General features: G+C 40.7%; 1 protein-coding gene across 1 annotated transcript; it reads left to right on the plus strand.

Moving 5' to 3' along the window:
• Window positions 1-1,409: 1,409 nt before the first annotated feature.
• Window positions 1,410-4,550, plus strand: LOC307048689 (UDP-N-acetylglucosamine--peptide N-acetylglucosaminyltransferase 110 kDa subunit-like; the record flags this gene model as incomplete). Its single annotated transcript, XM_079697871.1, has 1 exon — window positions 1,410-4,550. The coding sequence occupies one exon, from the start codon at window positions 1,410-1,412 to the stop codon at window positions 4,548-4,550; it is 3,141 nt and encodes a 1,046-aa protein (XP_079553997.1).
• Between the last annotated feature and the right edge of the window lie 10,320 nt (window positions 4,551-14,870).

The raw sequence follows: 14,870 nt of genomic DNA on the forward strand, positions 1-14,870 counted from the left end.
CGCTATGCGGCATTTGGGATCTTCCCAGACTGGGGCACGAACCCGTGTCCCCTGCATCGGCAGGCAGACTCTCAACCACTGCACCACCAGGGAAGCCCTGGAGTATATTCTTGACAGAAGGAAATTTCCGTTTTGACTAAGCATTGAAGAAAACTGAATCTTTGACTTATCTTTCACATGCTTGATGATTGAAATAATTTTCCACAGAATAACTTCTGGTTTTATACTTTTCAGTTCTTTTTTTCTTCTTCAAACGCACATGCTTTGAGAGCTGTGAAGTGCAAGACATGGCTATATTGTAAGGTGGTTTTTGTCCTTACGCTTCTGTGTCTTGTGCTAGTTAAGTCAGTAGAGTAGTCAGTAAGGGTACTGGAAGTTATTCCTGTAATGGGATATTATATAGTCCATTACATATGGTGGTGTCTGAAAATCACATAATAGCCTCACTTAAAACATCTCCTTAGCCAGATTTCAAAAAAGCCTGTGACCAATCCAATATGATCCAACATAGCAGAATATGATAGAAGGAACATTGACAAAGAAATAGACGCTGGACTTACCTGATGGAAATTAAAATATCTCACTTTTGACAATTTTGCAAAAACCTATAATGACATGAACTAATTTCTAGGGTTCTTCGTAGGACCTAAAAAGGAACCCATAGAGTTGTGGAACAACAATAGAAGCTATTGTGATGAGAAGCCCGGGCACCGCAACAAAGAGTAGCCCCCGCTCGCCGCAACTGGAGAAAGCCTGCACGCAGCACTGAAGACCCAACGCAGCCAAGATAAAAATAAATAAATAAAAATAAATAAATTTATCTTTTAAAAAGTAATACTCAGGTTTGAGGCATGAGAAATTTGATGAGGAGAAATTAGCAAATGTTTGCAGAACTTTTAAAATATCAAACTCAGTCTCTAAGATTTTAGCATTCTATACAACATCGGTTACTTATTAGTGGTTTGGGAAGGCCAATTTAAAATTTTCTCATCTTACTGTATTGAAATTCACGGCCCTAATGTTTTCCACGTTGACTATACGAATGATGAAGAAAAGTCAATCATGTATTTCATTTTCAACTGGACAGAAAACAATATTTTAAAAAGTGTTTGGCCTACTGACTTTTGGTTTCTTCTAAGGCAAATGGATAGGTAATTTTTATTCCCTGATTAGGAGAAAAATGGTGGAAGAGGGCAGGGTTAAGAATTAAGATTTCAAGAGCATGAGAGGTAGATGGCCAACCATAGTTCCTAAGGTTCGGTGCCTGTAACTGTTGCCGCCGCTTAAGCGTGCCAAAGCAGTGGTACGGCTGCTGCGCTCGTGTTTGCTACCACTAGAAACATTCTTGCCAGTAGTGGCGGCAGCGGGACTCCATTACCCCCTTTTTTCACTCTCTCCAGAAGCTCCAGATGGCGTCTTCCGTGGGCAACGTGGCCGACAGCACAGAACCAACGAAACGTATGCTTTCCTTCCAAGGGTTAGCTGAGCTGGCACATCGAGAATATCAGGCAGGAGATTTTGAGACAGCTGAGAGACACTGCATGCAGCTCTGGAGACAAGAGCCAGGCAATACTGGTGTACTTTTATTACTTTCATCTATACACTTCCAGTGTCGAAGGCTGGACAGATCTGCCCACTTTAGTACTCTGGCAATTAAACAGAACCCTCTTCTGGCAGAAGCCTATTCGAATTTGGGGAATGTGTACAAGGAAAGAGGGCAGTTGCAGGAAGCAACTGAGCATTACCGGCATGCATTGCGTCTCAAACCAGATTTCATCGATGGTTATATTAACCTGGCAGCCGCTTTGGTAGCAGCAGGCGACATGGAAGGGGCAGTACAAGCTTACGTCTCTGCTCTTCAGTACAATCCTTATTTGTACTGTGTTCGCAGTGACCTGGGGAACCTGCTCAAAGCCCTGGGTGGCTTAGAAGAAGCCAAGGCATGTTATTTGAAAGCAATTGAGATGCAACCGAACTTTGCAGTAGCTTGGAGTAATCTTGGCTGTGTTTTCAATGCACAAGGGGAGATTTGGCTTGCAATTCATCACTTTGAAAAGGCTGTCACCCTTGACCCCAGTTTTCTGGATGCTTATATCAATTTAGGAAATGTCTTCAATGAGGCACGGATTTTTGACAGAGCTGTGGCAGCTTACCTTCGTGCCCTAAGCTTGAGTCCAAATCATGCAGTGGTACATGGCAACCTGGCTTGTGTATACTATGAGCAAGGCCTGATGGATCTGGCAATAGACACCTACAGGCGAGCTATTGAATTGCAACCACACTTCCCTGATGCTTACTGCAACCTAGCCAACGCTCTCAAAGAGAAAGGCAGTGTTGCTGAAGCAGAAGATTGTTATCATACAGCTCTCCGGCTGTGTCCCACCCATGCAGACTCTCTGAATAACCTAGCCAATATCAAAGGAGAACAGGGAAACAGTGAAGAGGCAGTTCGCTTGTATCGTAAAGCATTAGAGCTCTGCCCAGACTTTGCTGATGCCCATTCAAATTTAGCAAGTGTATTGAAGCAGCAGGGAAAACTGCACGAAGCTCTGATGCATTATACGGAGGCTATTCGAATCAGTCCTACCTTTGCTGATGCGTACTGTAATATGGGAAACACTCTATGGGAGATGCAGGATGTTCAGGGAGCCTTGCAGTGTTATACTCGTGCCGTTCAGATCAACCCTGCATTTGCGGATGCCCACAGCAATCTGGCTTCCATTCACCAGGATTCAGGGAATATTCCAGAAGCAATTGCTTCTTATCGCACTGTTCTGAAGCTTCAACCTGATTTTCCTGACGCTTATTGTAATTTGGCTCATTGCCTGCAGGTTGTCTGTGATTGGACAGACTATGATGAGCGAATGAAGAAGTTGGTCAGCATTGTGGCTGACCAGTTGGAGAAGAATAGGTTGCCTTCTGTGCAGCCTCATCATAGTATGCTCTATCCTCTTCCTCATGGCTTCAGGAAGGCTATTGCTGAGAGGCATGGGAACCTCTGCTTGGCTAATATAAGTGTCCTTCATAAACCACCGTATGAACATCCAAAAGACTTGAAGCTCAGTGATGGTCGACTGCGTGTAGGATACGTGAGTTCTGACTTTGGGAATCATCCTACTTCTCACCTTATGCAGTCTATTCCAGGCATGCACAATCCTGATAAATTTGAGATATTCTGTTATGCCCTGAGCCCACATGATGGCACAAACTTCCGAGCGAAGGTGATGGCAGAAGCCAATCATTTCACTGATCTTTCTCAGATTCCATGCAATGGGAAAGCAGCTGATCGCATCCATCAAGATGGTATACACATCCTTGTAAATATGAATGGTTATACCAGGGGTGCTCGAAATGAACTCTTTGCTCTCAGGCCAGCTCCTATTCAGGCAATGTGGCTGGGGTACCCTGGGACTAGTGGCGCGCTTTTCATGGATTATATCATCACTGATCAGGAAACGTCACCTGCTGAAGTTGCTGAGCAGTATTCTGAGAAACTGGCTTATATGCCCCATACGTTCTTTATTGGTGATCATGCTAATATGTTCCCTCACCTGAAGAAAAAAGCCATCATCGATTTTAAGTCCAATGGGCACCTTTATGACAATCGGATTGTGCTGAATGGCATCGACCTCCAAGCATTTCTTGATAGTCTATCAGATGTGCAAATAGTCAAGATGAAATGTCCTGATGGAGAAGACAACGCAGACAGCAGTAATACAGCTCTTAATATGCCTGTCATTCCTATGAATACTGTTGCAGAAGCAGTTATTGAAATGATTAACAGAGGACAAATTCAGATTACAATGAATGGATTCAGTATTAGCAATGGACTGGCAACTACCCTGATCAACAATAAGGCTGCCACTGGAGAGGAGGTTCCCCGTACCATTATTGTAACCACACGTTCTCAGTACGGGTTACCGGAAGATGCCATTGTGTACTGTAACTTTAATCAGTTATACAAAATTGACCCATCTACTTTGCAGATGTGGGCAAATATTCTGAAGCGTGTTCCCAATAGTGTACTGTGGCTGTTGCGTTTTCCAGCAGCAGGAGAAGCTAATATTCAACAGTACACACAAAATATGGGCCTTCCCCCGAGCCGTATCATTTTTTCACCTGTTGCTCCTAAAGAGGAACATGTTCGGAGAGGCCAGCTGGCTGATGTCTGCTTGGACACTCCACTCTGTAATGGCCACACCACAGGGATGGATGTCCTTTGGGCAGGGCCCCCCATGGTGACTATGCCAGGAGAGACTCTTGCTTCCCGAGTTGCAGGTTTCCAGCTCACTTGTTTAGGCTGTCTTGAGCTGATTGCTAAAAATAGGCAAGAATATGAAGAGATAGCTGTGAAACTGGGAACTGATCTCGATTACCTGAAGAAAATTCGTGGCAAAGTCTGGAAGCAGAGAACATCTAGCCCTCTGTTCAACACCAAACAATACACAATGGAACTAGAGCGGCTCTATCTACAGATGTGGGAGCATTATGCAGCTGGCAACAAACCTGATCACATGATTAAGCCTGTTGAAGTCGCTGAGTCGGCCTAAATAATGACTGTGTGCCCAGGAGAATTACCCCTGTAGCTGAGCCTCAACCTTCTGTGGGAAAGGGAACTACTTTTTCAATATCATGGTGCAGATGGGTGACAGACAATGATAAGAAATAGCACAGCCAGACTTGCTTCCTGCATGATCACGATAGGGAGAGACCCAAGAGATGCGAAACTGCTGTTCCACAAGGAGTCTCCATCGAATTTTGCAGCAGCCAGGTGTCTGGAAGGTCTGGAAGGTAAGTCTGGAAGGTAAGTCTGGAAGGTCTGATCTCCCTTGGTCTTCCAGGGGGATGGATGGTTAGTGTGCAAGGGAGATAGAGATTGCCCAGCCGTTTTGTGATTATCATGGATTGATTGAGTCTTCTGAATTAATTTTTTTCTTTATATTTTGGGTATTGGAGCTTTTAAAAATGTTTGGTTTCAGGTATTTTTATTCATGTGAAGTGTATATGCTTCTCTTGAGATAAGGTTTTAAGCTAAAATATTCCTTGTTTTAGTTTCTGAACTCTACAGATAAATGGGGACTTTGCTGGTGTAGTCTTTTTATAGGTTTTATAAACCACTTGAGCCTATATCAGTCCCTTTAGTGTCTGACATAACGTTTGGAACTCTCAGTGCTTTGTTGGTTTGTAGATGATGGCCTCAATTCTTTTTCTGGTCCGTTTCCTTCTTCCCTTCCCCCCACTTTAAAAATTCTCCTGTAACGTGGCTAACAAAATACCAAGTGTGATTCAAAACCTCCCAGAGTGTTTCTCTTCAACACATCATCTGGTGCCAAATGAAGATTCTTAGGAGTTCTTATTAATTATGAAGGGCACAGTTGTGGTACTGTCACTGACGATAATAATAATGGATTTTTGGCCTAGAGTTTTGACCTATTTCACCAGTGTTTTACCGTTGACTGCCCCTCTATGCTGCTTCCAAAAGTGAGAGTGTGTGATAAGATTTTTACTTTCATTTCTAAAGTTTGTTTTTTTTTAGGTGAGTCCTGTTCTTCCTTTTTCTTTCAGCAGAAATGAAATCCCAGGTAAGTATAAGTATTCAAATATTTGATCAGTAAGTCACAGTTATCTCCAGTACATTAAATAACTTTCATCAAAAAACATGTTATAGGTAAAAAGCTCTGAAGGACCAGCTATGTATATGATAATTATGTATAATACCTTCTAGGGTATTATATATAATAACTTGTCTTCTGGTCGTGGTCTTGAAGTCTTTATGGATTCAGCCTCAGTAGTAGCGAACTGCACTGCTACTTGGTTTGGAGTACAAATTAGACTTTAGCCCTCCTGGAGGTTGAGTTTTTGGTATTGAAAACCACAGGAATGAGATTATTGTATTTCAACAAAGGATCGAGGGCTTGAGGCTTAAACGAGCCAACATATGTGTGGGAAGCAGTCAGCCTTGAGAGCAGGCTACGGACATGCCAGGCATGCCGCCGCTGCTCGAAGGGACTGTCCCTACTTGTTCCCCTCCTTGTTCCATTCCACGGGAGATAAATCACCAGGGCCCAGAAATCAGAAATAATGAAAAATGAGACAAGCCAATCTGTCTCTACCCTGCACGTGCAGGTTATTTTGGATGATTCTGGGTTTATGGGTTTTCTCCCAGGGAAGTTAACCTTGAGCCGAGACAGTCATTAGATAATGTAAACCACCGTCTGGCAACCTTCCCTTTTCTAGTCTATATAATCTGCAACTGTAGCATAATAAAACTTGCCTTGCAACCATCAGTTGTCTTGGTCCTTCTGACCCCATTCGACGGTGCTACTTCAGTTCCTTACCCCGTCCCTTCTGACCCTGGGCGGTGAAATCCTCTTTCTGAGGCTGGTCCGCGGCAAGTGGCGCCCGAACAGGGAGCTGAAGCGTGAAGCCAATGAAAAGAAAAAGAAAGTGCAGGTAAGAGAACCCTTATGCAAAATATGTGTGGACACGAGTAAAAGTGAAACTAATAGAGGCATAAGGCAACAGTCAGAAGTAAAATAAGATGGGGCAAAAGGGCTCCAAGGAGCGTGAATTATTTGCTCCGGTTTTACTTTTGATGCTTAAAGCTCGGGGTAATAAAGTTTCTACTCACAGTTGACTGAATTTTTGCAGTATATCCATGATGTATCTCCCTGGTTTCCTGATGGCGGCTCTGTGACATAGAAATCTGGCAGAAAGTTGGAGAAGATTTAAAAAATTATTATGAGTCTCAAGGGCCTAGTCATACTGCCGTTGTTACATTTAGTTTGTGGAATCTGATAAAAATATGTTTAGGTTCTTCTCATGATAGTGTTGATTTGAATGTAAAGTCAGAAAAACATAAGCCTCTGACAGAAGAAAAGACTGTATTGTCAGCTACTGTGTCGCCACTTCCTAAACCGAAAGAGCTAATTAATTTAAATATTTCAGATGAAGAGGAACATTTTGACTTAACAGATGAGGCTTTTAAACATAAAAGGGAGAAATATCCTGAGGATGATTTTCTAATGGCTATAATAGATAAGTCAGTGAAAAAGCTGCAAATTAGTAAGGACTGTCTTCCTCAAAATTCTCCATCTGTAAAAATGCTCAGTCCCTTGCAACGTGCTGTACAAGCAGCAATAAAACGAGGAGAAGATCCTATTTTCTGTTGTCCTGTCACGGAAAGACCTGATCCTAATAATCCTCAACAGGCTATTAGGGAGCATCAGGCTCTTCCTTTTAAAATTTTGAAAGATTTAAAATCTGCTTGTGCTCAATATGGGCCCACTGCTCCTTTTACTACTGCTATGGTTGACACTATTACAGGAGAAGCTCTTCCCCCTGCTGATTGGCAGTCTATTGCACGAGCTTGTTTAAATGGTGGAGATTATTTAATATGGAAGTTTGATTTTTATGAACGGGCTGCTGAACAAGGAGAAAAGAATGCTACCCATGATATTCCAGTTGATTATCATATGCTGATTGGGGAAGGACAATCTATTTCTTTACAAGATCGATTAACTTATCCCTTTGTTGCTTATCCTCAAATAAATCATTTGGCATTACAAGCCTGGAGGAAATTATCTTCTACACACAAAACTGAGCATCTTTCAAAAATTAGACAGGGACCTGATGAACCATATGCTGATTTTGTAGATAGATTGTTACAGCCGGTGGGGATACTCATTGTGGATGGACTCACTGGTACAATTGTAGTTAAGCAACTTGCTTTTGAAAACGCTAATAATGAATGTCAGGCTGCGATTCGACCTTGGAGAAAAGGGGGAACATTGGAGGATTATATTCGCCTTTGTGCAGACATTGGGCCTGCTTATATACAGGGTGCTGCTATGGCTGCAGCATTAACTAAAGTGGGGTTTAAAAACAATCCAAAGAGAACAAAGACTAGTTTTAAATGCGCAAAGGCAGGTCATTTTGCTGGAGAATGTAGATCTTTTCATTGTAACCCTGGTCCTTCCTTCCCTACTCAAAACCCTCCAGATGGTCAGAAAATCCCTGGTTTATGCCCTAAATGCAATAGGGGAAAACGTTGGGCACGAGATTGTCGCTCAGTGTCCCACAAGGATGGAACACCACTGTCGGGAAACTCCTCTCGGGGCCTTCCCCGGCCCCAACAGATAATAGGGGCAATGTCTGTGTATCCTCCTCAAACTATCAATCAGACATTAACCAAAAACCAAAACGTACAATATCTTTGCTCTCCAGAGAAACAGCAGGAAGCGCAGGACTGGACCACAGTACCTCCGCCCGATATGTATTAACTCCTGAAATGGGTCCTCGGGCCTTCTCTACGGGCATCTATGGACCTTTACCCAAGGGTTTGATGGGACTATTATTGGGAAGAAGTAGTGTCACCATGAAGGGTTTAACTGTTATGCCAGGAGTCATAGATTCTGACTACGAAGGAGAAATAAAAATCATGGCACAAACTATTAAAAATATAATAATGATTTCTCCTGGGGATAAAATTGCACAATTGCTACTTTTGCCCTTTGTACCTCATGGACAAATTTTACAGCATCAAAAGAGAGACACAAAGGCTTTTGGATCATCTAATGCTGCCTACCGGATTCAGAAGATAGGGAAAGAACGTCCAGAAATGAAATGAACCATTAATGGAAAGGTTTTTTCAGGTTTGTTAGACACTGGAGCTGATGTCTCTGTTATGACACAGATTCACTGGCATAAACGTTGGCCCGTTAGTCCTACTATTACAGAACTTCAAGGAATAGGACAGAGTTCTTCTCCTATGCAAAGTAGTCAGTTATTATTATGGCAAGATAGTGAGGGCCATTCAGGATACTTCCAGCCTTATGTTTTGCCTAGGCTGCCTTTAAACCTCTGGGGCCGAGATATATTAAAAGAAATGGGAGTGTTACTTTATAGTCCAAATTCTCAAGTCTCTAATATGATGTTGGATCAAGGATTTCTTCCCACAAAAGGGCTGGGAACAAATCAACAAGGAACTGTCTATCCTATTGATGTGAAAATAAAAAATGATAGACAAGGTTTGGGTTTTTCTTAGGGGCCTTGGATTCTCCTCCACTCACTGCTGATCCAATTACTTGGCTGAGTGATGACCCTGTATGGGTGGACCAATGGCCCCTCACAAAGGAGAAATTAGAAGCTGCAGAACAATTAGTACTGGAACAATTAGGGCATTTAGAAATTTCCAATAGTCCTTGGAATACTCCTATTTTTATTACCAAGAAAAAATCTGGAAAATATAGGTTATTACAGTATCTAAGAGCTGTTAATAAAACTATGCTAATAATGGGAGCTCTTCAAGCAGGCCTACCCTCTCCAACAGCCATACCACACAATTATCAGCTTTTAGTTATAGATTTAAAAGATTGTTTTTTTCACTATTCCTTTGTTTCCTGAAGATAGAAAACATTTTGCTTTTAGCTTGCCTTCCTTAAATTTTAAGGAACCCCTGAGGAGATTTCAATGGAAAGTATTGCCTCAGGGCATGGCAAATAGTCCTACATTATGCCAGAAATATGTGGCTCAGGCCTTAACTCCTGTGAGAAAAAGGTTTCCAACGTTATATCTCATACATTATATGGATGATATACCTTTAGCCACTGATAATATTTCTTTATTAGAGACTGCTTTTCAATTTTTACAACAATCCTTACAATCATTTGGCTTGGTCATTGCCTCAGAAAAAATTCAAAGACAATCTCCATTTTTCTATTTGGGAAAATATATTGATAACACTACCATTAGGCCTCAAAAGCTGCAAATTCGAGTTGATAATTTAAAAACATTAAAGGATTTTCAAAAATTACTTGGAGATATTAATTGGCCAAGGCCTTCCTTAAAACTTACTACTGCTCAATTAGAGCCTTTGTTTGATATTCTTAAAGGTGACTCAGATCCTTCTACTTCACGCTCTATGACTCCAGAAGCACTTCAAGCTTTACAAATAGTTAATAGAGCTATCAGCTCTGCACAATTAACTCGAATGCATACTCACCTGCCAATTTCTTTAATTGCTTGTCCAACACCTCATGTGCCTACTGCCATCTTATGGCAAACTCTTGGAATTACTGAATGGATTCATATGAAAACTACATCCTCTAAGGTTATTAACCCTTATTTTGAACTTATTAGTAAGCTAATAATGCAAGGTAGAACTAGATGCTTACAACTTCTGGGTATAGAAACTTCTCAAATTATTATCCCTTATTCAGTTAGTCAACAAAATTGGCTTTTTCAACATAGTAATGAATGGGGTCTTGCTCTTGCAGGATTTTCAGGTGCCTTGGAATGCCATTACCCTGCTGATAAATTGATCCAATTCGACAAACTTAACTGTTATATCTTTCCTTCTATAATTAGGCAACAGCCTATTCCTCATGTACCTTTGGTTTTTACAGACGGTTCTTCTTCAGGAGTGGCTACTGTAATCATTGACGATGGAACCAAACTCATTAAACAAACTTCCTTGACTTCAGCTCAACGTGTTGAACTGTATGCTGTCATTATGGCTTTTAAACATTTGCCTTCTATATCTTTTAATTTGTTTTCTGATAGTAAATATCTTATCAGCTTATTATTTCTTCTGGAGACTGCGACCAGAGGACATACTAATGACCCTGAATTATCATCCTCTTTTCGTTTGCTTCAACAGCTTATTCGTTCCCACGATGGTCGTGTTGCAGCTCTGCATATCCGTGCTCATTCTAACTTGCCTGGTCCATTGTCTAAACTTACTGCGGCTGCAGATGTTTTAACTCGATCTAAACGTGATCTTTATCCTGTGCGTTTTCCTCCCAAAAATAAAGTTAAAGTTACTCTTCCTCCTCAATCTCTTTTCCCTAAAGCAGGACATATCCCAAATTACCGTCCTCCTCCTTTCCGTTCGTCATGCTGTCAAGAATGGCTAAGGTATTGCATTCATTATCTTCATACTGTTGATACTCATGGTCCATGTCCTGGACACCATCATATTATGGTAAGTTATGATCAAACTGCTTCACAAGCAGCACAGCAATCGCATGCTTTACACCATCAGTCGGCGGCTACGTTACGCAAAGAATTTTCCCTTACTCGTGAAGCCGCCCGACAAATTGTTAAGCAATGCCCACAGTGCTTACCTCACCTTCCTGTTCCACATTATGGTGTTAATCCTCGTGGATTATTACCTAGTCATTTATGGCAAATGGATGTTACTCATATCCCGTCTTTTGGGAAATTACAATTTGTTCATGTCACTATTGATACTTATTCTGGTTTCCTCTGTGCTACAGCACAGACCCGAGAAGCTACTAAACATGTTATCACTCATTTATTACACTGTTTTGCTTTCATGAACCTTCATTTTACAGGAACCAACATTACTCTTACAGGCCCGGCTACCAGCCAACGAGAGGATCTTAAGGATACCATCATTTGGTATAAAAATGGGCAAGCTATTAATATTAGAGGTCGAATCTCATATGCCTCACCACTTTGGGATTCCGCTATTACTATAGCCAAGGTTCCAGGTGAAGATTCAGGAAATTATTTCTGTATGAAGCATTTACTTGGAGGACAAGGGATACTTATAGTTGGACATAAGGTTACTATTCTTAACAGAAAATCAAAAACTCAATTTCCTCCTTTTATGACCATTAACTTTGCTGGATCCAATTTTGAATGTTGCAATGCATCTTGGAATAATAACCAAATATGGTGTACTACAGATCATACCAAGGGGTCAATTCTTATCTCTTCTATTCCCATCATAGATAGGTTTATCACATTTCAAAAGAACTGGGATATATGGAAACTAGCTCTAACTTATTCCAATACACCTGTTATAACTTGTGTTGCTCCTCCATATACACTTTTGATTGGTTCTATTAACATTGGTAATTCTTCCAAAGGAGGATATAATATTAGCTGTGTTCATTGTATTTTTAGCAGTTGTATGTTCCCTTCTGCAGGAACACAATCTGTGCTTATACTAAGGCAACCCCTATATGTTATGGTGCCTGTACATCTGAGAGAAACTTGGTATGAAGATACTGGAGTACAGGCATGGGTGGAACTCTCCAAAGCCTTGCAGAGAAGGAGACGCTTTATTGGGTGGCTAATAGTAAGTTTACTTGCCTTGGCTGCTCTGTCTGCTACCGCGGCTACTGCCCGTCTTGCTCTTTCACAGAGTATTAATCATGCTCACTTTGCTAATCAATTATCTCAAAATACCAGTCTTGCTTAGTCTTTACAAAGTCACATAGATTTACAGATGAATAACAAGTTAGATGAATTTAAAAACGCAATTTTGAGGATTGGAGATCAGATGGCAGCATTAAAATTGAGGATGCGTTTAGCTTGTCATGCAAAGTATACGTGGATTTGTGTTATTCCTTACAAGTACAATGACTGTATTTGGGAATGGGAAAAAGTAAAAATGCATCTGCTGAGTGTTTGGTCAGATAATAATATTAGTCTTGATCTTAAGAAATTAAATGCTGAAATTCAGGATATACAAAATGCACATCTTGATGATATTTCACCAGAAGATGTAATTCAAACTTTACTGGATCATTTAAAGTGGTTAAACCCTTAGTCGTGGATTACTAGAGGGTTGTCAGGATTTATTACCCTGGCCATAATTTGCCTATTATTGATAATAATCTTCTCATGTCTGTTTCATATCCTCATGCAACAGTATACTACTCTCGGCACTAAGCTTCATGGAATTATTTTGCAGCAAAAATTAAAAAATAAAAAAGGGGGACCTGTGGGAAGCAGTCAGCCTTGAGAGCAGGCTACAGACATGCCAGGCATGCCGCCGCTGCTCGAAGGGACCGTCCCTACTTGTTCCCCTCCTTGTTCCATTCCATGGGAGATAAATCACCAGGGCCCAGAAATCAGAAGGAATGTAAAATGAGACAAGCCAATCTGTCTCCACCCTGCACGTGCAGGTTATTTTGGATGATTCTGGGTTTATGGGTTTTCTCCCAGGGAAGTTAACCTTGAGCCGAGACAGTCATTAGATAATGTAAACCACCGTCTGGCAACCTTCCCTTTTCTAGTCTATATAATCTGCAACTGTAGCATAATAAAACTTGCCTTGCAACCATCAGTTGTCTTGGTCCTTCTGACCCCATTCGACGGTGCTACTTCAGTTCCTTACCCCGTCCCTTCTGACCCTGGGCGGTGAAATCCTCTTTCTGAGGCTGGTCCGTGGCACATATGAATATGTTTTTGTCTTGCTGTACTGCACATATGCTGTCTAGTAACAGATATTTTGTCTGCTATTAGTGTTTTAGATTATGTCTTTCCAAAGCGCTGAGGCAGTGCACCTATTTTGAAGTTGCAGCTGATGGCTGAACGTATCCTAGCTGACAAATTATTGATTAATAAAAACATGAATTTCTGAAAGATTTGTACTGTTAACCAAAATCTGAGCAAGGAGTGTCAAATGTAATTCTTAGCCAGAATTACATGTTAATGAACCATTTAACAGTGTAAATCAAGGAACATCAATGTAGGGATTTCTTTTCATTTATTTCTTACCTGCTTGAAATATCAGTTAAAGGTTGCCAGCTTGGTTGCAGATGAACGGACGTTTGAAGTTCCCCGAACTACTTAATGTGGAATAGGATACTAGACTTCCAACGCCCTCAAGGCTGTGACCTTGCAGCCATTTTACATAGCACATCATCCTCCTATAGGGATGAACCTTTCCCTGGCCCGAAAAGTAGCCACTCCGTTGAAGCTTTGCTTATTGTAACAGGCTTTTGTTTCCAGGTTACATGTCTGTGGAAGACTTAATTCTGAATAGAGATATAGATATTACTGGAAACTAATTGTTTTTGCTATTATACTCTGCTTTATCAAAAAAAGTAAAACATTTAAATTGTGCTACAAAAATTCAGATGTTGTTTTGCAATCTTTAAACAATAAATGAATGAATTACCCTTAAAAAAAAAAAGAATTAAGCAGTTAGTTAAGCTGTTGGTCCCACATCAGACAAATTATCCTTATACCTCCTGTCAATATTGTTAACAGAGACTGTTATTTTATTAATCCTTATGATCCCGTGATTCTTTCTTTCATGTTTCGGGGCACAGCAGGTGAGAGAGTGGGTTTGTTAAGCTGGGTGGGTTTATCCTTCTTTTATGCGTTCATTCAATTTTATGTTCATTTACTTATTGTATACATATGGCAATAGAAGCTGCTAAGGCAATCATTGCTATTCTGCAAAACAACAAGGCACAGAAGCAGATGTCTTATTTCCGAGATTTCTCCCCCCAAGATTATTATGATTAAAGATCCTTTCCCCCCACTCCCTGGAGAGGACAAGGAGCTGCTCGCTGGAGGATTTTTAATGACTTGGGGAAAGGCTCAAATATCCCCCCATTATGGTAATCCACCCCAGGGGCAAACCACACAAGAATATTATGAATTTATTTTATTTTTCTATCCTTGCAAAGGTAATACTCAGCTCATTAGAATATGAAAACTATACTGTCAAATTTCAGACTTACATGGATGAAGAAAATCACCAAAGTGGCATCATATCATGTGTGTTATAGTTGTATTTACTATATTGAGTATATTAAATATGTTGTGTTAACAATGTATTGTATAACTATATATTGAAAAGGCAAAATGCTGTAACGTATTTCAGAGAAAATAATTATGTTGGCCAACCCCAAATTGTGCATTGTAGACGGGTCCTAGGAAAAGAAGATTTAATTCATAGTGAACAAGAGGTTAGCTTCTGTTTTCAGCCATGTGCCATTTCAAGAATTAAACATCATGAATAATACAGGATATAAGAGGAATAGTCTAAAGATGGAAAAGCACATTTTGATTAGGAAAGAGAATTTAAGGCTTAAGTCTTT

The sequence above is a fragment of the Hyperoodon ampullatus genome, assembly GCF_949752795.1.
Source record: "Hyperoodon ampullatus genome assembly, chromosome: 2".
NCBI classification, from domain to species: domain Eukaryota; kingdom Metazoa; phylum Chordata; class Mammalia; order Artiodactyla; family Ziphiidae; genus Hyperoodon; species Hyperoodon ampullatus.